The sequence below is a fragment of the Salvia hispanica genome, chromosome 3, assembly GCF_029641045.1.
Source record: "Salvia hispanica isolate PSC_SH4W2 chromosome 3, Shi_PSC_v1, whole genome shotgun sequence".
NCBI lineage: Eukaryota > Viridiplantae > Streptophyta > Magnoliopsida > Lamiales > Lamiaceae > Salvia > Salvia hispanica.
The window spans coordinates 29,130,541-29,157,620 of NC_142694.1; the positions used below are offsets into that span (position 1 = coordinate 29,130,541).

Sequence of the window (27,080 nt, forward strand, 5' to 3'; positions counted from 1 at the left end):
TGAACAAGGTTTTATTATTCGGAAACTGGCCAGTTGGAGTTTTATTACTCTATGAATAATAAATAAGTGTTTCTTGCTAAGTCCACTCTTGGAATTAATAAGATGTTAATTAATTAAGTCCATAGCAGACTTCAATTAATTAATGGACATTTATATCTTAAGCGCGGGAAATAAATAATATATATAATGGAAACCCGGATTACTTGTAATTTCGAATTTGGATGGGGAGTGCAATATTACTTCTGTAGTGGCTGCTCGTAATATTCCAATATAAGCTTGTATTAAATTGTGGGTTCAATTTAATTAGTAAAAAGCTAATTGGGCGAGCCCATATCCAAAACCTTCCATAGATCCCTGTCTGGGCCCATAAAGAACTTAATATAAATAGGAGAATAAAGGAGACAGAAGAATCACAATTTCATTATTTGTAATTTTCGAAAATTTCAGCTTCCCCAGCTGTAGGAATTTTCGAATTCCACTCCTTTCCCCAAAAGGATTTCTTCTGTCTTCTTTATTCGAGTCCTAATATTTTGATAAGATCAGCCCACCCTGATATCGAGATACAGTTCGGGAACCAGTCAGAAGATCCGTGGTCTAGTATTGAAGATCATCACGTGGAGAAGGCGCGAGCAATCGACGATTCTTTGGAGAATCAAATCGGTAACTCTAAACCGTAGAATTCATGTTTTAGGATTTACTTTCTATAAGCATGAATTATTTGCGTTCTATCATGCAATTATCTGTTTAACATGTGAATTGATTAATCGCATAATCGGTCAAATAAATCCGTATCTGATTTATTTGTTTTGTACAAGTCTTCCGCTGTGCAAGGGGCACCAAACCCCAGCAGGAATCGCCGATCACCGATCAATTGAAGAGAAACTAGGGTGAAAATTTAGGGATCGATGGCCTCGCGATTTGAGGCGGAGAAATTTACAGGGAAGAACGATTTTGGTCTATGGCGTTTTAAGATGTGTGCTATGTTGATTCAGCAGGGTCTTGGAGAGGCGTTGCAGACCAAAGGGAAGGAATAAGCGGAGCAGGTAGTTCTTGATGCCAAAGCCACTGCGAAGAAGGATGAAGTCCTCGCGAAAGCTCATAGCACGGTTGTTTTGTGTCTGGGCGACAAAGTGCTGCGGGAGGTCTCTAAAGAGACTACGGCAGCTAGTATATTGGAGAAATTGGATGGACTCTACATGACGAAGTCTTTGGCCAATCGTCTCTTGATGAAGCAGAGGGTTTACGACTACAAGTTCTTGGAAGAAAAAGGGATAATCGAACAGCTCAAGGACTTCAACAAAGCGATAGATGATCTCGAAAATATAGATGTCACCCTAAGCGACAAAGACAGAGCGATTCTCCTCTTGAATGCTTTGCCAAAGTTGTATGATCAATTACGGGATGCGATAATGTATGGTAGAGAAGGAACTATCGCATTGGCTGAGGTGGAGTCTGCCCTAAGAGTGAAGGAGATGCAAAAAGGGGTGAATAAGACGCAAGATTCCAGTGTTGAGAGTCTGAACGTCAAGAAATTCAGAGGTAAAAAGGGATCCAAGAAAGATCGTGATGTTTTCAAGCCGAGCTCCATTGATCAAAAGGAGACTCGATCGTGCCACTGGTGTAAGAAGCCGGGGCACTTGAAGCGTGATTGTTTTGCCTAGAAGAGGAAGCGGGCAAGTGAGCAAACGCAGGGCAAGAACACAATTGATTGTGTTCAAGAAAATGAATCTCCAGAGAATTTGAATGTGATATAGGAGGGTGATAGGAGTTCTTGGATATTAGACTCTGGTTGTAGCCTGCATATGTGCCCAAATGCTCACTGGTTTGAAGAGATAAGGGAAGCATCGGGTTCTGTGGTCCTTGGTAACAATCAAATCTGTAGGATTGAGGGGGTTGGCAGTATATGGCTTAAGATGTATGATAACTCAGTTAAAATCATCAGTGTAGTCAGGTATATTCCTGACATAAAAAGGAATTTGATATCCCTTGGCCTACTTGAAAGAAATGGTTGCACTTTTGAGTCTGGTGGTGGTGAAATCTTGATCAAGAAGGATGGAAATGTATTGATGAAGGGTGAAAGAAAGAGAACTCTGCATTACTTTAATGCCACGGTGATAAAGGTTGGACATGATGAAGTTCATATTGTCAAGACAGAGTCATTAAAGACTTGGCATATGAGACTAGGGCATCTAGCAATTGGGAGCATCAAGGAGTTAGCAAAGAAAGAGGTGATCCCTGTAGCTGACATCTCCAACCAAGCTCAGTGTGAAGAGTGCATTTTTGTGAAATCAAAGAAACTGCCCTACCCTAAAGGTAAACACACCTCTGCCTCTCCACTTGATTATGCCCACAGCTATCTGTGGGGGCCTTCACCAGTTAATTCAGTTGGAGGTGGTAGGTATTACATGACTATAATCGATGACTACTCTAGGAAAACTTGGTTGTATGTTTTAAAGGAGAAGTCTGAGGCCTTTGTGTAAAATGGTGGAGTTAGAGAAGGGATGCACACTGAAATGTCTAAGGACTGACAATGGGCTTGAATTTCTGTCTATAGAATTTGAAAGTTTTTGCCATGATAGAGGTATTAAGAGGCATAGGACTGTTCCTTTAAACCCACAACAAAATGGGGTTGCAGAGAGACCAAATAGAACTATCCTGGAGAGAGTTAGAGCTATGTTGTTTGCTTCTGGAATGGAGAAACGTTTTTGGGCAGAGGCTGTGGCAACAACAGTCAAATTGATGAATATGTGCCCTTCATCTAACGTAGATGGTGACACACCAAACTTGAGATGGTATGGTCAGTATGGAGATTATTCTCAGCTTAGAATTTTTGGATGCAAAGCCTTTGAACATGTGAAGCAAAGTAAGCTTGATGCTAGGGCCCTAAGGTGTGTACTGCTGGGCTATCAGAGTGGGGTGAAGGGGTACAGGCTCTGGTATTTGGAGCCCAATAATCACAAGATCATTCTCAGTAGGGATGTATTGTTTGATAAGACAGTTATGCCTCTTAAACTGAAACCTGAAACTCAGAAGCATGATATGCAGAAGTTTATGGTGTCAGAAGAAAAGTCTGATTCTGAGATTGTGGTGGAGGAAGAGATGGTACATGAACCAGGCAATGAAGTGAGTTCTGAAATAGAAGAACCGGTTGAGGAACATGAGGATCTCAGTGACTATCAGCTAGCCTGGGATAGAGTCAGGAGAAGAAATATCAGGCCACCAACAAGGTATGAAGATTCTGAAATGATATATTTTGCACTTTGTGTGGCTGAGGAAATTGAATTCTCTGAGCCTAACTCCTACAAAGCAGCAATGGAAAGTAAGGAAAGAGATAGGTTGTTGAGGCCATAATTGATGAGATAGATTCATTAATCAAGAATGGGATCTGGATTCTTGTTGATAAAGTTGAAGGCAGAAAGATAGTAAGTTGCAAGTGGATCTTCAAGAAGAAGATCGAATCTGCTGACAATGAATTGATCAGGTTCAAAGCTAGGCTGGTAGCCAGAAGGTTCACACAAGAACAAGGTGTTGACTATAATGAGTTTTTTCACCAGTAGTCAAGCATGCTTCCATAAGAGTACTGCTGGCGGTGGTAGCTAGGATGGACTGGGAATTAGAGCAATTGGATGTGAAAACAGCCTTTTTGCATGGAGACTTAGAAGAAACGATTTATATGCATCAGCCCGAGGGTTTTGTCAGACCAGGGGATGAGGATAAGGTGTGCTTATTGAAGAAGAGCATATATGGGTTAAAACAAGCTAGTAGGCAATGGCACAAGAAATTTGATGATCATGTGCTTAAGTCTGGTTTCTGTAGATCTAAGTACGATGAGTGCGTGTATATCAAAAAGATGAAGGGTATTCCAATAGCCTACTCACTATTGTATGTGGACGATATATTGCTAGCATGGGCTTGTAAGGAAGAAATTCAAAAGGTGAAAGATGATCTAGGTTCTGCTTTTGACATGAAAGACTTGGGCAGTACAAAGAGGATCTTGGGCATGGATATATTCAGAGATAGAAAGCATAAATCAATCTGGTTGAGTCAATCTGACTATATTGCTAGGATGATCAGAAGATTCAGAATGGAGGATACCAAAGAGACAGCAACTCCATTGGCTATGCATTTCAAGCTATCATCTGATCAAAGGCCCAAGAATGAGATTGAAAGAAGGGAGATGCAGGCTATACCTTATGCTAACATAGTGGGTAACATAATGTATGTCATGATCAGCACAAGGCCTGATGTAGCACAGGCAATTAGTGTCACAAGTCGTTTCATGGCAAACTTTGGAAAACAATATTGGCTAGCTCTTAAATGGGTGATGAGATATCTGAAGGGATCTGGCAATTTTGGCATTCTGTTTGCTGGAGACCGGGATTATGAGGGTGATGCCATAGTAGGATATTGCGACAATGATTATGCAGGGAACATAGATAACCGAAAGTCACAAACATGCTATATATGTACAATGTTTGGGGCTGCGGTGAGCTGGAAATCTGGTTTGCAAAACGTTGTGGCTTTATCTACAACAGAGGCCGAGTACATAGCCTTAACATCTGCAATAAAAGAGAGCTTTTGCCTGAAGGGATTGGCTGCAGATTTTGGGGTGGAGCAAAGGGCCGTGGGTATTGGTTGTGATAATAATGGAGCTATTAGCTTGGCCAAGAATCAAGTGTTTCACGAGAGGAGCAAACACATCGATGTGAGACTGCATTTCGTGAGGGAGGAGATTGAGAATGGCCGAGTTAAAGTGTTCAAGATTCACACCTCAGAAAATCCAACGGACATGCTCACAAAGCCATTGTCGAAAGAAAAATTTGATTTGTGTATGCAACTTGTGGGATTGTGCAGCAGAAGTGTCTGAGCTCAATTGAGCATTCATGGTGGAGATTTGTGAAAGGTGAATGTTGAATTATCTCAAGTCAATGTGGAAAAACAGCTCAAAACGCTTTGAGCCCGAGAAGCTACGACAGCCGTGCGATGAAGATTTCTATGATTAGATTGTTTCTTAGTTGTACGATAAGATTTTAGTAGCTGAGTATAAATACTTGTGTTTGAGCTACAGTTAGTAGTTGTAACATTTTTGCACAGTCTCCTTTTGCGATTGAAATATACACCAGATTTATCTCCCAAATTCTTCTTTTTCCACATTCAGTTTATACTTCAGAGTGTGTGTGTGCAATCGGTTCCTCCAGCTGTAATTCTTCCAACATTAAATAAATAGATAAAAAAGTAAGAGAGAAGAAAATGTAGAGAGAATAATGTATAAAGTGAATAAAGTAGAAAAAATAAATTAAGAGAGAGTAAAGTAAGAAAGAGAAAAAAGTTACTCCATATAAGGAAATGACTCAACTATGAAGAAACTTTCCGAAATGGTAAAATGACTCAACTATAGTGAAACAAATGGAGTATTATAATAAAATATTAGTGTAATAAGTTAGTGGAGTGTGTGGCCTATTTATTATTTATAATAAAAGTGAAAATAGACGATTAAAATGAGATGAATGCAAATTGCAAAAATAGATAATTAATAGGGGACGGAAGGAATAATTAGCAAATATTGGAAAAAAAAATAGTACATGACAAACTTAAAATAAAATTGAAATAAGCATCAACATAGACCGGAAGACATTTCCATTCTAGGGAGAGAGAAAATGAGGGAAAAGACTGAGATAGATGTGACCTGTGGAAATAGAGGTATTTATTGTAGAAATAGGAATAAAACAAAATAAAGTTGAAAATATTTTTCGCCGCCGATCGACCGTCTGATCTCACCACCCATCTCGCAAGGCCGTGGACGACCACTAGATTGTGGGGCGATTATTTTTTATGTTGATTATTTTATTTTTGAATACTTTGATATAAATATATGAAAAAACGACGTGGCGAACTCATCTAGAATCTACTCGACAGGTGTAATGCCACTTGCTTACTCGGCTGGTTAACCTATTGTAATATTTTATTACTATTATTTTCATCCCTATCACCTCACGCCACCCCTTCTAATTTCAACCCTAACTCTCCCTACAAATTCCCTCATTTCTCTTTTTCCAAACCCTCTCTATTCAATTTACGTTTGCGCTCTCGTTCCTAGTTCATCCGCCTGCATCTCAATCTGTATGTTTCTCTCTCGTGTCTTGTTTTCATGTAACCGCATATGATTTATATATTCATGATTTCTGATCCTGTTGAATTTTAGGTTTTGTTCTTGATCCTCCTGCGGAAAAAAGTAGATCTCGACGGTCTTGTTGAATCCTCGTTGTATCAATCGATATTACTTGTGAGTAATCAAACTTTCATCTGTGATTATGTTTTCGTGCTTTGGTTTTAATATAGTAGTTGTTTTATCTTTAATATTCTGGCAAATTTTCCATCCTATATGGTTATTTGGTACATTTGAATAATATTATTATGTTGAAATCATGTTTTCGTTTGCAATGGATCGGTTTTGTCGATGAGAGATTGGGTTTGTGAATGTTTTGAGGCAATTAGTTGCATCTTTCTGAAAAAATGGTGCTATTCTTTGTTGAGGGGTAAAATGCAAGCAACCCTTTCAATCGTGGGTATAAAATTGCTTACATATATTCTGCAACCTATGCATATCTGTATTCATCTTGGAAATTGTGAGCAGTGTTGGAAAATTTAGTTACTGTTTGTTTCGCTTTTTCTGTATACATCTGCAACATTTGTAACCGTACTGCAAATGAAATCCATAATCTGGAAAAGAATTTGATAATAAGACTTGTTATTATTACTTGTTTCTTCTCCACTTTCTGGTGGTTATGGTTGGTCTTATGTAAAAACTGTATGATAACTATTTTTGTTGGCTATATTTCTCGTTATCTCTAGAATTTTATGGAGAGGAAGAAGTTGTTTACATGCTTTTTCTTTTGCTGTTTTAAACCTTCCATGTATTAATTTTTTTTTTCTGAATTTTGTTTGATTGCTACAGGATAATTGAATGAAATATGGAGTCCAAAGGAGGTAAAAAGAAGTCTAGTAGTAGTAGTAAATCCTCATGCTTCGAAGCTCCCCTCATTTACAGCATTGAAGACGTTCGACCGCGTGGAGGAATTAAGAGATTCAGATCTGCTGCCTACTCCAACGTGAGTGTTACTTCTTTTCCCCCACATGATTTTGATCCTGCTTCTTATTTACTCAATTAGTTATATCTCTTATTTGTTTGTGTTATAACAACAGTGTGCTCGGAGACCATCCTGAGATTCATCACGCTTGAGCAATAAACCACGTCAAGTGGTTCAGGAGAAACAGTCTTCCAACTCAAAACTGTGCTTTGTTTCTTTTATTCCATCTTCCTTGTTATCCCTGCTTCCATACAGCATTGCTTCCTCACTGACAGAAAAATGGCCTCACCTATCTCGGCAATCGGATTTGAAGGTTATGAGAAAAGACTCGAGATTTCATTCTGTGAGCCTGGAATAATTGCTGATCCTAGGGCCCATGGTCTCCGCTCTCTTTCAAAAGATCAGTTGGATGAAATACTTGAGCCAGCGCAATGCACCATCGTATCCTCGTTAAAGAACACTGAAGTTGATTCCTATGTCCTCTCTGAATCTAGCCTTTTCGTGTACCCATACAAGATAATAGTGAAAACTTGCGGGACAACTAAACTGCTGCTTTCAGTCCCACCTATCCTTAAGTTTGCTGATTCACTTGGACTTACTGTGAGCTCTGTTATATACACTCGTGGAACATTCATATTCCCAAGTGCCCAGCCATTTCCACATCGGCACTTTAGTGATGAAGTGGCTGTTCTCGATAGCTATTTTAGCAAACGTGGCCTGAGCAGCAAAGCCTCTGTGACTGGTGGTGCTGATGGACATGGGAAATGGCACACTTACTCTGCTTGTGCTCAAGCAACCAGCAATATGGATCCTGTTTATACCTTAGAGGTGTGCATGACGAACTTGGACAAGAAGAAGGCTTCTGTGTTTTTCAAGAAACACTCGAGCTCTGCTGCTGTCATGACAGAAGCTTCAGGTATCAGGAAAATTCTTCCTGGGTCCAAGATATGTGACTTTGATTTTGACCCCTGTGGCTACTCCATGAATGCTATAGAAGGAAGTGCAATCTCGAATATTCATGTGACACCAGAAGATGGGTTCAGTTATGCAAGTTTTGAGGCTGCTGGTTATGATTTCAGAGTTCTTGATCTTAGTCAGATGGTCGAGAGGGTGTTGGCGTGCTTCAGGCCTGCAAAGTTTTCTGTGGCCTTGCATACTTCTGTTGGTGAGAAATGTTTGAATCCAGAATTTTCTTTGGATGTGAAGGGATACTTCTGCAGAGAAAGGAGCTATGATTCCCTCGCAGAAGGAGGTTCAATTCTCTACAGCAGCTTCTCCAGCAGCTACAGCTTTCCCAGATCAATCCTCAAACCCAGTTGGAGCAAGGATGGGGGTAAGAAAGTTGGGAAGACGGAGCATCTTATAAATGATATGGATACTGCTACAAATTTGTCAATGGTCCATATGAGTAGCAGCATGGTTAAGCCTCGGTTTCACTCTAGGCTTTAGGGTGGTCAAGTGCGGTTTTATGGTTTCTATTCTAGTTTCTTGTCATTGTTGGATTGGTGACTTTTGTCTCTTTTATTGTGCTTGCATTACCTTACTCAAATTTTATCTGGATTGTCATTGTCAAAAGCTGTGATTCTGGGATAGGATAAATTGGAAGGTTGTTTTTCAATTTTTTTAATGAAAGCATTTCATATTTAAAGTGAAAATTTCAAGTGCCCTAAGGATTGAATTTTTGTATCTAGACGATATCCTAACGACACGGATGGATCTTGTACATATGTCACTCCTATTATGTCTCGTTTTCTCATTTTGTCCCATTTCATTTTAGTCTGTTTTCTCGTTTCGTCCTATAAATGTAATCTTATTATGTCTCTCCTGGTTTTCGTCCCATAATGTGTTTCTTTTTAGTCTGTTTTCTCCTTCGTTCCACAGCGTGATCCTATTATGTCTCTCCTTGTTTCCTCGTTTTGTCCTATAAGTGGGTGCTTTTTAAGAAAAAAAAAGAGAAAATAAAGGGGGATTTGTCAAAGATATTTGATTGTATTTCTAATCTTCTTCATTCTTTCTGGTGTCAATAGCTATAATAAAAAAAAGAAGAATGTTAACGCATCGGAGAAAAAACGATTAATCTCTATCAATTGACCTGTTAAAGCCCCGAACCATAGCATACTTAGTACTTGGGCCACATAGATATGTTTTTAGATCTTGCATTGAATAACTTTTTTTTTAATGCATAAAGCATATATGATCAGATGTATATGTAGTTAAGGGTTACCTAGAGTTGTACACGGAATCCCTAATTTCAATTGAAATATACAACAATCCATAAGATTTCCCTTTCTTATTGTTATATGTTAAAAAATGATAAATGAGGCCATAAGTGTATGTGTTTTTCTTTTAGTTTGTTTTCCTCGTTTCGTCCTATAAATGTGTATTTTTTTCCTTTTAGTCTGTTTTATAGGAGTATGTATTCTCTAATTTTGAATATTCTTTTTCTATAATAAGGTGGAATTTATCTCCATTAATAATATTTTAGTTATTTTTTCTTTTTACTTAATTTTTATTTTATTAATTATATATTAAAATTTGTGTTAAATTAAGTCTATACGCTTATAGAATGCTTTATTAATTATACATCAAAATTTGTGTCAAATTAAAAGTATATACTCTTATAGAATGGAGGGAGTATTGCCAAGTGTCCAAATTAGTTCTAACAAGTGCATATTAATAATTTTAATATTTATAATTTGTTATTTAAATAATATTTTTAAGGAATAGTATGTATTCTAATTCGACATGTACATTAAATCGTGAAAAAATGAAGAATATAGAAATACTATGAGAGAGAAATTAAATAGATGAAAGAGATTAAAAAATATGGATAAAAGAGAGAACAAATAAGTTAGAAATAAAATGTAAAAACTAAAATATTACTTCCTCCATCCTACATTAGGAGTCATTTTGACTTTTTTACACTCGTTTTATAGAAATGATAATTAATAAGTGGAAAAGTTGTTAAGTAAGAGAGAATAATGTAGAGAAGATACACCCTATATTTTTATTATATTATTATTATCTTTATAATTTTAAAGTTCACTCTATATTTAAATCTTGTAAACTCTAAGAGCATCCGCAGCGGTTGCGTTTTGCCGTCCGTCCGTCCGTGCCGCTGAGCACGAGCTCGTCCGTCCGTGCCAGCGGCACGGCGCTGCTCTTAGCTAAGAGCACGTCCGTGCCGCTGACCAGTCATACGTGGCGTGTTTTTATTGGCCAACGGCATAGCCGTTGGCAAATTCGAATTTTAATTTTTTTTTTTTTAAAAAATTCATAAATAATTAAAAATAATACCAAAAAATAAAAATAAAATTATTTTTGGATTCCCAAAAAAATAGAGCCGTTTATAGACGTTTTTTTTTTGTATTTTTGTGAATTTTTTTTTTTTTAAATCCCAAAATCATCTATAAATACACACATTCATCATCCACTTTTCACATCAAATTACCTCTCATTCATACTTTTTCATACTAATCATCTACATCTTCCTCTCTCACCCAAACTCTCTCTAAAAAATTCAAAAATGGATTTTACCAATCTCATTGCGGAAGCGGAGTGCGAAGAACAAGAATATTATGAACAAAATCGTGCCGCCTATGAAGCCTATATCGCCGCCAACGCCCCTCCTCCTCAACCAACTAGAGCAAAACGTCGCTACATCCCTCGTGATCGAGAGGGAGCCCATGAAAGGCTCTTTGCCGACTATTTTTCCGACCAGCCGCGGTATCCACAAGATTACTTTCGGCGTCGTTTTCGCATGTCAAAACGGTTGTTTATGCGTATTGTCACCACATTGTCCACCCGCGTTGAATACTTTCAAGAAGGTGTAGACGCAACCGGTCGGCAAAGTCTCACGGCGTTGCAAAAGTGTACTTGTGCCATCCGACAACTTGCTACTGGGCAAACGGCTGACCTCTTCGACGAGTATTTGCATGTCGGTGAGTCAACTGGAATCCTATGCCTCAAGAGTTTTTGCGACGGCGTTCGTTCTGCTTTCGGCGAGGAATTCCTTCGGGCACCCACCACCGACGATTGTCAACGGTTGCTTCGTCTTCACGAAACAGTCCACGGTTTTCCCGGTATGCTAGGCAGCATTGACTGCATGCATCGGAAGTGGAAGAATTGCCCGACTGCTTGGAGGGGGCAACACTTAAGCGGCCACAAAGGTGGCGGCCCAACGCTTATCCTTGAAGCGGTCGCCGACTACCGCCTATGGATTTGGCATGCATATTTCGGTGTTGCCGGATCCAACAACGACTTGAACGTGCTATATTCTTCACCACTCTTCGATGATGTTTTGAATGGTGTAGCATCGGCGATCGACTTCACCGTCAATGGAAATGCATACCACATGGGTTACTATCTCGCCGATGGTATCTACTCAAGGTGGTCGACTTTCGTGAAGTCGTTCAGCAATCCACAAGAGCCGAGACGGATTCTTTTTGCGCAGCGTCAAGAGTCTGCTCAGAAAGACGTCGAAAGAGCTTTTGGTGTCCTTCAAGGCCGATTCAACATTGTGAAGTCCCCTTCTCGGCTTTGGTACGTTAAGAATATCGCCGACATCATGTACACGTGCATTATCTTGCACAACATGATTATAGCTGACGAAGGACCGATGGCGGGTAACTTTTACGACGAGGATGAAGCCGGAAGCTCAACCGCGAGGTCTCCCCCACGTCGAGGTGTGCATACGACGGTGAACGAGAGGATGGAAAGAAGACACACAATGCGCGATACAAGAGCCCACACTGAGCTACAAAAAGATCTAATCAATCACATTTGGGCGAAATTCGGCAACGAGTAGTGTAATTTTTAATTTTTAGGATTTTATTTGTGTAATTTTTAATTTTTAGGATTTTAATTATGTAATTTTTAATTATTTTGTAATTTGTAATAGTATTTCGGATATTTTAATGCATTTTAATATTGTGGAAATGTTTTTATTTAAATTGAATAATAGAATGGTGGGACCCTTGAGCTTGTCCTTAGCTAAGAGCACGGATGTGGGTGTTGTGCTCTTAACTAAGGACAAGCAGTAAAAGTGGGTCCGGACCCACTTCCGTGCTCTTAACTAAGAGCACGGATGGGGATGCTCTAAACATCTCTTTTTGTCAAAAAGCCAATTTTTATGAGACCTATTATCCACCAAAAGCATCTTTTACCTACTCTGCAAATCTGGTATTTTACCTACTCTGCAAATCTGGTATGATAGGGTAGGGATGAATACATATTTTGAGCTAGGTTACTCGATGATTCCCTCAAAAGATATCAACTTAGTGTTGCGAAAGTAACCAAACAAGCTCGATAATAAATCTATGGCGCCGAAATGTTACATAAACTGCATTAAAAAAAAAAATTAATGCTAAAAGAAAATTTGGGAGACATAAATTATTTACTATAAGTAACTAGTTATTTAATATTCATTATTTTAGTAGTGCAAAGTGTTTATTTTTATTCTGCTAAGTGATAACTGATTAACTACCTTCTTTTACATTATTCACTTTATATCCACCAAACACCCATATTTATTATTGCGTTTATTTATTACTACTATTACCCAATTATACATCCGATAATGTCACATTCTTTGTAATGCCTATATATTGTGTCTATTCTATAATACTAATAGGTAGGGCTAAAAATATTTAATTTCATTAAATTTCATTTCCACTTTCCTTCACCACTTGTTAGTTGTCACAGCAAGGAAACCAACCACCAGAAATGCCATGGCTTCTTCATTTCTCCACTGCCAAAGCTGATTTTGAAAATCCTACTTGCGTTTGTGTTTTCTCCTCAAGATTCCCGTTAGGTATGTTGTTTTTCTACTTCCTGATTGTGGATCTGTGCTTTAATTGCGGGTTCGTCAATAAGATCTGATTGCCAGGGGATTTTTTGTGTGAATTGTGATTATTTTTGAACTATTTCTTCAATGTTAAGAAGATAATTGTGTACTGTCACTTTAATTTCTGTTTGAGAGCTGATTGATTTCGTGTTTTCCTCACCTTTTCTTCGGTGGTCCTTGATTCCATTAAATTTTAATTTCTTTTTTCTTTGCTATGATTTTGTAGAAGTGCGTTACATTTTGCAAACTTTTTTAAAGCTTCTTTTTTGTGAGAAAAGTATGTGTCTGGAGTTGTTTGATTGACTCATAATCCTTTTCATTTTCCCCAACCGTGCTGTTTATTTTTTTCCTTTTCTTCTTTGTTTTTATATTCTCAATTGCCATTTGACAAAGTCCTCTGCAGTTGTATGATTTAGGCTCTTTTATATTTGTTTACATTTCCTTTGAAATACTATTTGATTCTGAGTATATTGTTTATAGAATTACTCTGACGAATTATGTATAGTTTGCTGACTGATTTTCCAACTGACAGGTTGTGGTCTGTTGGAGTTCACTGAGATCTATGATAAAGATATAGCTGTGGTGTGGATGCTTGACTTATTCTTTAACATATATTGAGCAAAGTGTGCATTCCATCTTTGATGGCCTCGAAAAGTGGCTATAGAATTACGGGGAGTTTGCAACAAAGAGTTGTTAGTAGTCAGCATGCTACCAAGGCGAATGATCACGAATCTACTAACAAGCCCAAGCCGATTGATCCTGAGCAATTAGGCGAGCCTGATAAGGCGCCTAAAGAAGATGCTGAGTCCAACAAATCTGCAAATGGTAAAAAGAGTTCTTTGATCTTTTCTAATACCTCAGAGTCCAATATCTCTTTCTCCGGGTCTGAAAAGGCATCTAAAACTCAAGATCTTGAGTTAACCGACATTAGAAGCTCACGGGAAACTTCCTTTGATCAGGGGAAGAAATCATCTGGTCTAGGGAGTGTAAAGGTTAGTGATGGAACCAATAGCCTTGCAAAAACCAGTGGAAGCACCAAAGTGAGCGAGCGTGCTGAGTTCATTGAGAGTGGAAAGAGCAGCATATGTCGGGGAAGTACAAGCAGTGATGTCAGTGATGAGAGCACCTGTAGCAGCTTTAGTAGCAGCATCAATAAGCCTCACAAAGCAAATGATGTTCGATGGGAAGCCATCCAAGCTGTCCGCTTCAGGGATGGCGCATTGGGTTTGAACCATTTCAGGCTCCTAAAACGGTTAGGTTGTGGAGACATTGGGAGTGTTTATCTGGCCGAGTTGAGCGGGACAAAATGTTACTTTGCAATGAAAGTAATGGACAAGGCATCTCTTGCAAGTCGCAAGAAGCTTGTTCGTGCTCAGACAGAAAGAGAGATTCTACAGTCCCTGGACCATCCATTTCTTCCTACCCTATACACCCATTTCGACACAGATAAATTTTCATGTCTGCTGATGGAAGTCTGCCCTGGTGGAGACTTGCATACTCTTCGTCAAAGACAACCAGGAAAGCACTTTTCCGAGCAAGCGGCCAAGTAAGAAAACTTTTAACCATAAACATTGAGTTTGAACTTACTTTTTGGGTATCTGTTTCTGGTTGAGCTTCAATTAATACTTTGGGATCCATTTCACATACTCCTTGATTTTGTGACACATAGTTAAAGATATTAACCATTATGCTATGATATTTTTTTCCCTCTAAGTACTTAAACATGTAAAAACATTTGCAAAAATGCTTTCAGTCTTACCTGTCTCTTATAGTATAACATTATCACTTCTACAATTGATGCTAGTATGAGATTGTGTCATTGTGATGTCATTCTTGCGTGATTACTTCTCCTTTAGAAGTAAGGACTACTGACATGTGAAGAAAACTCAGCATGTGAAACCCACAGATCATACAATGTGAGACTGATTAAGATGTAAGTGTTTCGGCTCAATCCATTTACCATACCTTTAACAAACTTCCTCATGGCAGATTTTATGTTGCTGAAGTGCTGCTAGCTTTGGAGTATTTGCACATGCTTGGTATTGTGTATCGTGACCTTAAGCCTGAAAACGTCCTTGTTAGGGATGATGGACATATAATGCTCTCAGACTTTGATCTTTCTCTTCGTTGTGCTGTTAGCCCAACTTTGGTGAAGACCTCATCCATAACTTCTGATCCTCAGAATAAAAATTCCACGTACTGTGCGCAGCCAGCATGCATTGAACCGGCTTGCATTCAGCCATCATGTGTTCTTCCGACTATGTGCTTTTCTCCTCGTCTCTTTTCAAGCAAATCCAAGAAGGACAGGAAGCCCAAAAATGATATTGGAAATCAGGTCAGCCCACTGCCAGAGCTGATTGCTGAGCCAACCAATGCTCGTTCGATGTCTTTTGTTGGAACACACGAGTATTTGGCACCGGAAATCATCAAAGGGGAAGGTCATGGAAGTCCAGTGGATTGGTGGACTTTTGGGATCTTTCTATATGAGCTCTTGTTTGCTAAAACTCCATTTAAAGGATCTGGGAATCGAGCCACATTGTTCAATGTTGTAGGACAGCCCCTCCGGTTTCCAGAATCCCCTGTTGTCAGTTTCGCAGCTAGGGACTTGATCAGGGGTTTGCTTGTGAAAGAGCCTCAGCACAGATTAGGCTACAAAAGAGGTGCAACCGAGATAAAGCAACACCCTTTCTTTGAAGGAGTTAATTGGGCTTTAATACGCTGTGCCAGCCCTCCAGACGTCCCAAAACCTGTTGATTACGAGCAAATGCCTCTCCCGACGAATGACAAGACTCCTACCTCTGTTGCTGCTACGGATCAGAAGAGCGACAAATATTTGGAGTTTGATTTCTTCTAGTTAGTTACAACTTACAAGTTTGCCCTAAATTAAGTTGGTTGTGGATCTCATTTTAGAGAGGTAGGCTGATGAAGATCAGTTCAAGCGTCGCTCCATCCCGTGCAGTAAACTCATAAATGCCCTTGATTCATCGCGGCCCTTAAACGCGAAGACGTTTTTCTTTTTCTGCTTTTATATTTCCATTATTTTTCTAAGTACATTGTTTGGAACACTTGGAAGCTGTAAAAATTGTATGGTTCCTGTTAGTTTGAGGATTAAATGTCAATGAGTGTATAATTTTTATGTCAATGTCATTTTTTTGAAAAGGTTGATATGAATTTAAGACATGGTAGGGCCAAATTTATAGACCTGTACTTTTATATTCTGGTTTATGTACCCACATTTTCAGACATCTCTATCCGTGACTTAATCCACTCTTATCTTGCTCTTGTTTTAGTTGCAGCAGACAACAGAAAACTGTGACAAGAATCCAATCATGTAAAGGTTTGTTTCCTCATTCTTACTAAAGGAAAGGCTTTGCAGAAAGTTGGATTACAGAAAGGTCAACCAAAATAAACTGTTATATGAAACTACACAAAGCATTGACAAACTTGGTACATGATTACAAATAAACTGTTGTACATTTTTTTAGATTCTGGTAGTAAATGATAAGAAGCAACAATGATTGTTTCAAACATCATTCTTGAAGTCTATATTTAGTTTGACACACTCTCTCCCAACTGTTTCGGGCCAAATCTGCACTTGGATTATCATGACTCAAATTTTGAAACAACCGCAAGCAGCCGAGTCATTTGCTGTTTGTTGTTTGTTTTGAGCAAAGGAGGGAGTTGAATGAGTTGGCCTGGGAGAGGGGGAAGGAGAAGGAGATGGGGACTCTGTCATCGACAGGTCAGAAACTTCCTTCCCTTCACATATGATCTTAACCTCACAGAATCCAGGTGCCTTGTGCACTATCTGATCAGCTGCACCATTCCCTTTCCTGGACTTCATCCGTCTGCAAAATTTACAATAACCCGTGTGAAAATAGTTCAAACGCTAAGATGTCGAAAATAGTATCAGACGTGTTTATGTATTTCAACAACCTTATAGTAGCCTTACTGGCACCAAGAATCAGCTTTGTGATATTGAGAATAGGAATGAGATCAAGTATGGCTTTACCCTCCATATCACTTTCAACAAGTATGGTCTCCACTTTAACCTTCATCTCATAGTTATTTACAAAAACTATTATTAACATATAGACTATGTTTCAATGGAAAGGCAAGAAGGTTGTTTATGTACCTGATAAACAGAGCAGAGATTGACAAACTTTTGGAGAAGATCTCTCCTCTTGCCACTTTCTTGGGCTAAAAACATCTCCTTCTGCTCCGGGTTCACTTGATCGATATGCAACTTCCCGACTGCCATTTCAAGAAACTCATCAGAAAGAGAGGGAGAGGGTGAGAGGGAGAGGGAGAGAGAGAGATGATTTACGTGGCGAAGGGATGAAGGTGGTCTGAGGGAAGACATGGACGAGGAAGACGAGAGCGGAAGAGGGATCAATCACAGCATTGTTGAGCGTCCACAGCAAGGCGTCCATGCTCAACGTCTCGTCAATATCCTTCCACACCGCAACATACACTGCATTCTCCCTCTCCGACTCCAACGACCACTTCCTCTCCTCCCCCACCTCTTCTTCGATCTCGCTCCTCCACTCCTCCCGCGCGCTGATGGAGCTGAACGCCATTCGACACGTACAAACTGCACTTGTTGGCCGGAGATAACAATGTGGGGGGTGGAGATATCTAGGATGTCACAAAAGATGTATACTTCTTTGACTTTACCCAACTACATCAATGATCTGATCAATAATTGTATTAAAAAAAAAAACACTTTTGCTATTCAGGGTGACAAGTTGATTTTGTCTCAAATCCAAATTTCACTCATTGTGGGTTGGATATTAGTAGAACTTGAGATTCACTCACTAAATCTACTAGTAAAGAAAGTAAGATAAGAGACAAAATTAAGCTTTACCTTTGTCACAAGTTATGCATGGGATGAAATGTAAGAATATTGGTAAGATGTAGTCAAATATATTTGCTAGTATTCATATCACCATCAACAGAAATAAAGTGATATTTAATAGCATTCGTGCTTGTTATATTAATGGAAAAAAGACCATAAAATGGAATATGCGAATACTAACGAGTATCTTGGCTTAATCAAGGTCAACTTTGAATGCGTGTATGATTTTGAATTTGATTATGATATATGTATTGGAGGAGTATATTTTTTGTATAGCCCAATTTATGTCAGCATTATAGAGTTTTTTTAGTACCAATATCATCGAAAACAGCTACAACAGAACTTTAAAATTGGATTTACGATATTATGTAGGAGTAGTAATATATTTACACATTTATGGGACTGACGAATTAAATTTGTTTCTTATATTGTAAAAATTATTACTTTATGATACTAATTTAAAATATTTACATGTTTATGTATACATAAATATTGGTTTGCATGAAATTCATTTAATAAACTTGTAATATTAAAATTAAAATTTTCAAATAAAATTACTAGCTGTGGCAACATCGACCAAAAATTTGAATAAAAATCAATAATATTATATGATATATTTATAGCGTTAAAGAAATATTTTAATTGTTATATTATAAAGATAATTACTCTCTTATCTTAAATTTTGAAATATTTACGCATTTTATGTTTAACTAAATATTAGTATATGTGAAATTCATTACTTAATAATTTTGAAATTTTAAAATTATATTTTTATGAAATTACTATGTGTGAGAAAATAAAAAGCAAACATATAGTATTATGCAATGAAAGGGTTCCAATGAAATTAGCAAGTGTGAAGAAAAAACTGACTGTGAGAAAAATAAAGAAAACATAAAGGCCCTTGAAAGTAGCAATATATTGTACTAGTATGTTATTTTAGTAGGCCTATATAGTATAGTTAAGCATAAAATGCCGGCCGTAACCGTAATGGAACCCCAAGCCCAACGTTGCTTCGTTCGTTCGAATCACAACTTTTCGTTGACTTTCTTGTCAGTCCTAAGGTTTGTAAAACTACAATATGCTAATATTTAATATTTTATTCCTTTTGTAATTATCTAACAATAGTCAAAACCGAAACTGACGTGCAAAATCACTTCATGTCGAATAACTTGGTTGTTTCAATCTTCATTGAAAATAAAATGACAACAGTTTTTTCTAAACAACACCATTTTATTATACCATCATATTTAATTTTGTTATATTATTCACGATATTTATCATTTTGAATCATTGCAAAAAATATGAAAAGTTATGACTTATATTTCAGTTTTAAAAATTATAGAATTGAACAGAAAATTATGATTTAAATGATGGTGTATTATCTCAGGGCCTTTTATTTTAATGCCAGAGAACAAGCCTTTTCAGGGCCCAAGTATAATATTATACTACTATAAAACTTATTAGAATTAAGAGGATGTTGGGCTGGGCTCATGTCTGTCCAATAAAGCTTATCTTATTTCAATATAAACCTCAAGACTATATGAGTACTGAATTACTAAATACTCTTTTATTATCAATATGAGTGAGAGAAAAATATCCAAAATGAGATAACCAAACTAAAACCTATCCACTAATATAAAAATATCCATAATTACTATTTGCAACCTCCAAATATTCCTTAGTTGTAAACTATAGTACTCTTAATTATCATTTACAACTAAGAACGCTCACGATTGTGAACGATGATAAAATAAGAGTAACTTAAAAACAACAATAGTCTAATTGTGACTTAAGTAATGTTGCATATTTCCATTGTTCAAGGAGAGTTTGAAAATAAAATTAATTCCAATGACACATGTTTGCCTTTAGTAAAGTCAGAGTTGCTACACCCTCATATTCAAAACGGATGTTTTTATATTAAACCACGTTTCAAAAAAAAAAGTAGATTTAAGATATTAAGAAGATTCACCACACACTTGTTTGTCAAAGTCCTCTCAAGAAGTAATACAACAAGAAATACACATTTTACACTGGGGAATTTATCAGCGAATTCTAGCCGACGATACTGGCAATGGACTTTAAGCAAAAAAGTCTGCTAGCAAAAATTACCAATGGAAAAAATTACATACGAATGTTTTTAAAATTTTTGTATAAAAGAAATTAGTGGGGGTTGCAACCCAAATAACCCTCTTAAAAAAATATCTAGAATTTAAAAATAAATTAAAAATTATTTTAATTCATCTAGGTTGTCTTTCAAAACAGTGAAAGCAAAATATTGGAGAAGTTTGCTATAGCCTTGTAGAGGCTGATTGAATACCGAGAAGCAAACCCATATGAATTAATTTTTGGGAAATGTTAGCAAATAAATTATACTAAGAAATAGAGAACAGATTACACAAAAATAAATAAATTATTTAGTTTGTATGTAGGTGAATAAGAGAGAAATTTGGTATTGCCTATTATAAATATAGGACAAACTGGAAAATAGATCATGTAGAAATAGAATGGTCAAATTTGCTTTTGACCCATACTTTTTAAAACTAGAATAATAAATCATCGAACTTACAGAATTTTGCAATTATCTCATATGTCGTTTTTTTAATGAAACCTATGATGATATGGCAAGTGGCAACCAAATTTATACAATGAACAAAACAACAATGACATATTAACCTAGTCACGTGGTTTATCTAGAAGCGATGGTGGGATAATTGTGAAATCTAGTCATAGATTTTACAGAAAAAACGACATATGAAATAATTACAAAATTCTGAAACTTCCTATCATTCCGGTTCTTAAAAAAAATATTAAAATAAAGCAGAATTTAATAATTTTCACGATTTATTTGGCTATTTACCATGAATATATCCATCTCCTCAAAGTGTGTATACTAATCGTTCCATTCAGCCTGATTTCTCTCCTACTATTTTATAATAATTGATTGCCTTATCTTCTCAAATTGTAAAGTTATTTTAGCTCTAGGAAATGTTACTGTATTATTTTGGTTGCTGTCCCACAACCGACCAGATGTGCCATTTCAACCGATTGATGATGAAACAAGAATAAAATAAAATACAGAATCACTTTATTACATTTAAATTAGAGGTAGGTACTTATTCTTCATCTTTTCTGTATTTTACAAATTCCACGTTGAAAACATTAAATTCCAACTCTGAATACGCAGCATTTCAGAGGGATGCTTATTGACTGAATCATAAAGGAGAAGGATCAAAGAAGCTACCGAGAGGGAAAAGGGTGGTTTGCCTTTCTTGAATCTTGACCCCATTCAACTTTCTCTTTTATAAATTAAAAGTGGAATCTTTATCTTCCTTTCTCTCTAATTTTTTTTCTCCTTTAACTAACAAGGTTGTTAAAGAATTGCACTAATATGTCCATGTGAGGTGATTGAGTAGATTGTTTTAGCCATAAGTTTATTCTTGGAAATCTTTTCCTGTGTTTTCCTTCAGCAGAAGAAGAAGAAAAAAAATGGCTCTTGTTACTCAAGAAGTCATCAATCAACTTGAAGCATTAATGGAGGAAGGTTATAATTCTTGAATTTTCTTTCAAGTCCCCATTTTCTCTTACCTGATTTATTAAACTTTTTTTTGTGGAATTGTATGCAGATGCAGTGGGCGAGTCACTTCAGAAAACGTTCAAGGTTTGCTTCTCCTTTGCATTCTTTTTTATAAATTTTTCTGCTTGTTCAAGAATTAAGATTATCATTTTAGAAATGCACATATCTACTCTTTGGCTTTATAAATCATGGAGTATTAGTATATGTTTACTCTTCCTATTCTGACAATATCTTTTTCTTTTTGTTTACCTAACACATGGTATTAAGTTATGTTATAGAAAGTTATTCTACTATTAAGATGGAAAAGCATAAATTTGCAAAAAAAAGTCTTGACCTTGGTTGTTGTCTTGAATTTGGTTATTAATATTGCTTTTCTTTTGATGAAACTGGATAAGGAAAGATTGGATTTATGCAAAAACTTAGGCTCAAAACAACTGTTCAATTTTGCTACATTTCTTGAAGTCTCTGAGCTGTTTCAATTTTGCAGAATGTACATCAAGGATATCCTCATGAAACGTTTACACGTTTTCTGAAGGCGCGAGAAGGGAATGCTCAAAAGGCTCATAAGATGGTTTGAAAAAAAATCCTTCTCTCTGAATTAAGTTATGAAATGCAATATGCTGCTGAATTGTATCTTAACTGTTTGCTGATGATGTGATTCTGTCAGTTGGTTGACAGCTTGGAGTGGAGAGTCCAAAACGACATCGATAATATGCTAGCGGTATGTTCCAACATGGCAACATATACATTTTCATAAGAAAGTAGCTGATATCAAATGTGTGTAAATTGCATGTTTTCTGTATTCCAAGGTCTTGATTAGCTTCATTTGGACAATTTTCCCAAAAGCTTAAGTTTGTTGAACTTGCCTTCACTTCGAAAATTTGAGTCCTCTCTGTTTTTCACTTCCAAAAACCCATGGTGGATTTCCACATATATTGAACCATCTGGATATTAGAAACATTTACCATGACCGTTGATTCCCTTATTACTTACTTAACATCTTCATTGCTGCATTTTGCTGCAGAAACCAATTGTTCCTGAGGAACTCTACAGAGGAATACGTGATTCTCAGCTTATAGGATTATCCGGTTACTCAAATGAGGTGAGTGTTTATGAAGAAGGATATAGACAATACGCTAGCGTCTGATCAGTGTTAGCTATTTCTTCGTAATTCTGTATATACACTCACTAACGGGCAGCTCTTTCATCATTAGGGTCTCCCTGTATTCGCTGTTGGAGTAGGCCTGAGCACATTCGACAGAGCATCCGTAAGTATTGCTGCTAATAGTTTATACATATTGAATTGAATTTTGTGCACAAACCAAATTTTCTAAAGTTCTTCATTACCTCTGACAGCATTTTTCTTTGCCTTAGGTTCATTATTATGTGCAATCGCACATTCAGATTAACGAATACAGGGATCGTGTAGTTTTTGTAAGCTACGCTCGTACTTCCTCTCTAAGTTCTTCCATTTTTCACAGTTCCACATGACTTACCATTCTTAATTTCTTATTTCAGCCTGCTGCAACAAAAAAGTATGGGAAACATATAAGTAAATGCATAAAGATCCTAGATATGACCGGCTTGAAACTCTCGGCACTAAACCAGATAAAGGTAGATTAATAGACAGATTTAGCTTGATACAGAAGATTCTTTTGTATGTTAACACTATTGTACTTATTGTTCTTTTGCAGCTCCTGACTATAATTTCTTCTATCGACGATCTAAACTACCCTGAGAAAACGCAAACTTATTACATTGTGAATGCACCATACGTCTTTTCAGCATGTTGGAGGGTTCGTCTCACACTTCAGTTATCGTGCAAATCATTAGAAGACCAGTAGCAAACTTTCTTTGTTTTTTTTCTTTCTTCGAGAGCGTAATCTTAGATCTGTCAACAGGTAGTAAAGCCACTTCTTCAAGAAAGAACAAGGGGTAAAATCGATGTACTCTCCAGTTGTGGAGAAGATGATCTACTTAAGGTAAATTCTTGGCCATATTAATAACATATTAGGCTTCCACTTCCCTTTTTGTTTTTCCATTTTTTCCTGTGAGTTTGAATTTGGAATGTTAGCTAAAATGAAACATACTATCTTGGGTGCAGATAATGGATTATTCATCCCTTCCTCATTTCTGTCGTAAGAGATCTTCCGACTCTTCAAAATATTCAGAGGCAAATTGCTATTCGTTGGACCATCCATTTCATCGACAACTCTACAACTACGTTAAGCAGCAGTTCTTGCTTTCTCAACCTTCCCAACCAGTAAAGCAAGGCTCCGTTCACGTAACTTTGCCTGAAGATGCTGATAAAGAAGTCATCGCAGAGACTTTGGAATCCGAGCTAAATAAATTCAAGGATCTCGGTGTTGCAAGTTCTAATTAACCGATCTCTGGTTTGGAGAAGCTGAAATCACATCTTCCACAATTAGAATTCTAGCTAGCAATCTTATAGCTATAGGTTGTCAAATAATTTCATGTAGCAAGCCATAATACCGACTTGAATCTGTCTGCACAATGCTCGGCAACAGACGAAGCCATTTGCAGATACCGGCTTCTCTATATAATCAAGTATGTCCTTGTCACGACCACAACTCCATAGTGGTAGTGATTGCATCTATACGTGACTAAATAACACTTTTAAAACAATATAGTGGGATAAACATAACTGATAAGTCGAATAAAGGACATTAGTCTCATAGGCAAAAGTGAATCAAGGCCAAAATAAAGTCAGAGTGCGGTCTAGGTTCATAAATTTCTAGTACAAAATCCTAAAGCAGCGGAAGAGTCCAAGACAAAATAGCACGTATGAAGACATGCTACTTTGGGCTACCTAACTACTTATTTAAAATTCTTGTCCCAACACCTTCGCCTGCTTGTCCACGTTCAACCTGCACATTTGAAAATAACATGCAGGGCTGAGTATTTGATATACTCAGTGGGCACATTGCCAAAAATAGTTCTATCTTTAATTGTCAATGCCACAGTTGAGTGATCACGGGGTTTTACTTAAAAGACCCGAGTCACTAAATACTTTTCTTTTCATTAAAATTTGATTGCGCAATCACGTAACATAGATATACCATATCTGAACTTTGTGTGAACCGGGAATGTGGCCACATTCCACGACGGTCACTGGACCGACCAACTCCTTTGTTAGCTCACGATCCCCTTATGTGTACACTAGTCCGAGTGGGGTTTGCGGCCCTACTGGGACCCGAATTCGATTTAACTTAAATTGGCATAGCCAAGCAGATAGGTAATCATAAAACAAAACATGGCACGACAATATACTTGAGCAAAGAATCACATTTTCATACTGAAATCACGTTTTGAAAGAATGCCCGCCTCAAAAGCTAAATCCCTTTCCGTAAATTTCTTTAACTTGGCCTTAGATGACGTGCGAAGACGTGCCTTTAGGAAATAAAATAATACTTAATTAGACTTTAAGAAGTCAAGAAAATTAAACGTGAATGCATCCTAAGTGCGTGCTCTTTTATTCTTTTTCTTATTTTTCTAGAGAGAGTTTCTAGAAATTCTTGAACATTAATTAAATCAGTAGATTTAATTTAATTGGAAAAATTATTCGCTTAACTAGAGGATGTTACCTCCTTTTCCATTTATTTAAGCACTAAAATAAGCTCGAGGTCTATCCATCGTTAGCGCATAAATTCTTAAAATTAATTATTCGAGTGCTTAAACTAAGGTTCAGAACATTAGACTTATCTTCGTGAAAATAATTAGCGAACCATTAATTATTTAACCAACATCATAGGGGAGCCCATGATTTAATTAATTTCCTAGCCCATACTTTAATTTAGTTGGTGGCCCAACTCCATAATTAAGTTCAAATAAAAGGCAGCCCGTTTCTAACATTTCTTAAGCCCATATTTACTTTTAATGGAGAGGCCCAACTTAAAACTCCCTCAAATAAATTCTTTGGCCCAAGGTGCAAATAAATAAAAGAAAGGCCCAAAGACAAAACAATTAAAATCAAAAGAGGCCCAATTTTTTCTCTTCTCATTTCTATCGATTTCTCTCTTCTTAACATTCCCAAATTGCAAAAACCCTAGCTTGGAAGAGAATCCGGCGGCGCCTCTGTTCACGCCGCCTTTCGCCGCCGCCTCCGGCGGCGTCCCTCTCTTCCCCCTTCCGTCTCTCTGTCTTGCTCACTCCACCGGAGGTTCACGTCTGCTGCCGCCGTCGAGCGCTCTCATCCTCGGCGAACCCAGCAGCAGAGAGGAGGCATCGCCTCCTTCTTTCTCTCTCAGCTGCAGCTTGCAAACGCCTCGTCCTTCTCTCGTCTTCTCCGGCGAATTCGCGCTCGGAGTGACCCCTTTCGCGGTCGACCGATGCTGTTCGTTGCTCGGCCAGACAGCCCTTGCCCCTGCTCCCGTCAACACTCCTAAAGCTAAGTTCTATAATCCATTCTTTCCTAGTGTAGTTATTTAGTTTAAAAGAGCTAAGTCTATCTATAGATTGAGCATTGGGGCTTCTTTGAACCTGCTGACAGATTTGATTTTTCTTAGAGGAGTTGAGTGAAAGTGTTATTGTTCTATGCTTATCCTAAATCTTTTGTTAGTTAACCGCCGAGGGGTTGTAGATATGTGCTTTAACATGCTTGGGGCTGATTTCTACATGATGATAGGATATGTTATTTGGGAGAAAGGTGGAGGTGTATTACCTCTTGCAAAAGACAGTGGCTTAAACTCTAATTTCCAAAGTTCTCAAAGCTTACTCCCTCCTTGAACTCCTATGGGAAGAGCTGAGATTGTAGTTCTTCTTACTGGACTTTAAACAAAACTTCTTCCCACTCGCTAGCTCTCTCTCTCGATGTTGTGAGAAAACTGATATGTGTTGGAGTTGTGAAACTGATTAGAAGGTATATGTGTATATGTATTGGAGTTTGTTGGGATTTTGGCAGAGATCAAATCTGAAACTCTTTGGCTCTTTGTTAGCTATTTTTAGTGGTTTATGGAGTATGTACTTGTGAGAAAATAAATGGGATTGTCCCTCTTCGGTTATGTTGCTGCAGAAACTCATTTTTGTTGGTCCTTCACTGCTCCATCCATTAAAAAAAATTTGTCACTTAGTGAGCACTTGGGTTTTGACTCATAGTTATTCTTGTTTTTTTTTTTTTTTTTTTGTGGTAGGAAGAGTGCAGCTGCCATTCCTATTTAGGCAAGTTGTTGGACATCTTTTGACATCTCAAAACCCTCCCTTGTTTTGTAATCAAAGTAAAGCCTTATTTATTTATCTATAGTACCTTGCTGCAGCCTTGTATACCTTGGAGAATTGATGATATTTGTCTTCATTTTGCAGGTCTGCTTATATAATGGGCTGGGGTGGTGACGAATTATTTGTGAGGGGCTGGCTGCCCTTGGGTCTAACAGGCCAAGTGTGAGTGGGCCGAAGCAGTGGGCACTCCTTTTGGGTTGAGAGGAAGAAGTCCAAAAGCATATTTGTAACTTAAACGATTGTACTCCATAAGTTTACATATATGTAGCAACTTATGAGTAATACATTGGTTCTATTTGTTCATAAAGTAGTTCGTTGCTCCTTAATCATGTACTCATTCATTTGCTAAAGATATTCCTTTATCGTATATACGTCCTTGGACAAATCTTTTAATCATAGCTGTTGGTATGCCGATACTTAAATATTCGGTCAAATCATAAGAAGACAAGGTGAACAATCATCTAATTAAGCTCCAAAAGA

General features: G+C 37.4%; 4 protein-coding genes and 2 long non-coding RNA genes across 8 annotated transcripts; 4 read left to right on the forward strand and 2 right to left on the reverse strand.

Moving 5' to 3' along the window:
• The first annotated feature begins 7,225 nt into the window (after nucleotides 1–7,225).
• Nucleotides 7,226–8,706, forward strand: LOC125198767 (S-adenosylmethionine decarboxylase proenzyme-like). The gene has a single exon (XM_048097046.2). The coding sequence runs from the start codon at nucleotides 7,368–7,370 to the stop codon at nucleotides 8,535–8,537; it is 1,170 nt and encodes a 389-aa protein (XP_047953003.1). The 5' UTR covers nucleotides 7,226–7,367; the 3' UTR covers nucleotides 8,538–8,706.
• Nucleotides 8,707–12,716: 4,010 nt separating this feature from the next.
• LOC125215376 (serine/threonine-protein kinase D6PKL2-like) lies at nucleotides 12,717–16,075 on the forward strand. Of its 3 annotated transcripts, none has more exons than XM_048116778.2 (3): nucleotides 12,717–12,900; nucleotides 13,466–14,479; nucleotides 14,923–16,075. In XM_048116778.2, the coding sequence occupies exons 2-3, from the start codon at nucleotides 13,575–13,577 to the stop codon at nucleotides 15,785–15,787; spliced, it is 1,770 nt and encodes a 589-aa protein (XP_047972735.1). In that variant the 5' UTR covers nucleotides 12,717–12,900; nucleotides 13,466–13,574; the 3' UTR covers nucleotides 15,788–16,075. The 3 variants fall into 3 exon arrangements, with proteins under 3 accessions (XP_047972735.1, XP_088925176.1, XP_047972736.1); XM_089069050.1 differs by lacking the exon at nucleotides 12,717–12,900 and adding an exon at nucleotides 13,239–13,338; XM_048116779.1 differs by lacking the exon at nucleotides 12,717–12,900 and having other exon boundaries at nucleotides 13,596–13,758; nucleotides 13,893–14,479.
• A 190-nt stretch (nucleotides 16,076–16,265) lies between these two features.
• LOC125216789 (U-box domain-containing protein 36-like) lies at nucleotides 16,266–17,808 on the reverse strand. Its single transcript, XM_048118558.2, has 4 exons — nucleotides 17,261–17,808; nucleotides 17,069–17,187; nucleotides 16,870–16,985; nucleotides 16,266–16,781 (listed from the first exon to the last, which is right to left on the reverse strand). Exons 1-4 carry the CDS (start codon nucleotides 17,511–17,513, stop codon nucleotides 16,544–16,546), a joined length of 726 nt encoding a protein of 241 aa, XP_047974515.1. The 5' UTR covers nucleotides 17,514–17,808; the 3' UTR covers nucleotides 16,266–16,543.
• Nucleotides 17,809–20,920: 3,112 nt separating this feature from the next.
• On the forward strand, nucleotides 20,921–23,947 carry LOC125213919 (phosphatidylinositol/phosphatidylcholine transfer protein SFH2-like). The gene is made up of 11 exons (XM_048114715.2): nucleotides 20,921–21,332; nucleotides 21,415–21,449; nucleotides 21,853–21,936; nucleotides 22,033–22,086; nucleotides 22,390–22,467; nucleotides 22,580–22,633; nucleotides 22,740–22,799; nucleotides 22,884–22,979; nucleotides 23,060–23,161; nucleotides 23,267–23,347; nucleotides 23,470–23,947. Exons 1-11 carry the CDS (start codon nucleotides 21,278–21,280, stop codon nucleotides 23,746–23,748), a joined length of 978 nt encoding a protein of 325 aa, XP_047970672.1. The 5' UTR covers nucleotides 20,921–21,277; the 3' UTR covers nucleotides 23,749–23,947.
• Nucleotides 22,884–25,139, reverse strand: LOC125213921 (uncharacterized). Its single transcript, XR_007175040.2, has 2 exons — nucleotides 24,446–25,139; nucleotides 22,884–24,253 (listed from the first exon to the last, which is right to left on the reverse strand). It is a non-coding gene; the product is annotated as an uncharacterized LOC125213921 (long non-coding RNA).
• A 1,327-nt stretch (nucleotides 25,140–26,466) lies between these two features.
• On the forward strand, nucleotides 26,467–26,996 carry LOC148930519 (uncharacterized). The gene is made up of 2 exons (XR_016136734.1): nucleotides 26,467–26,599; nucleotides 26,685–26,996. It is a non-coding gene; the product is annotated as an uncharacterized LOC148930519 (long non-coding RNA).
• The last annotated feature ends 84 nt before the right edge of the window (nucleotides 26,997–27,080 follow it).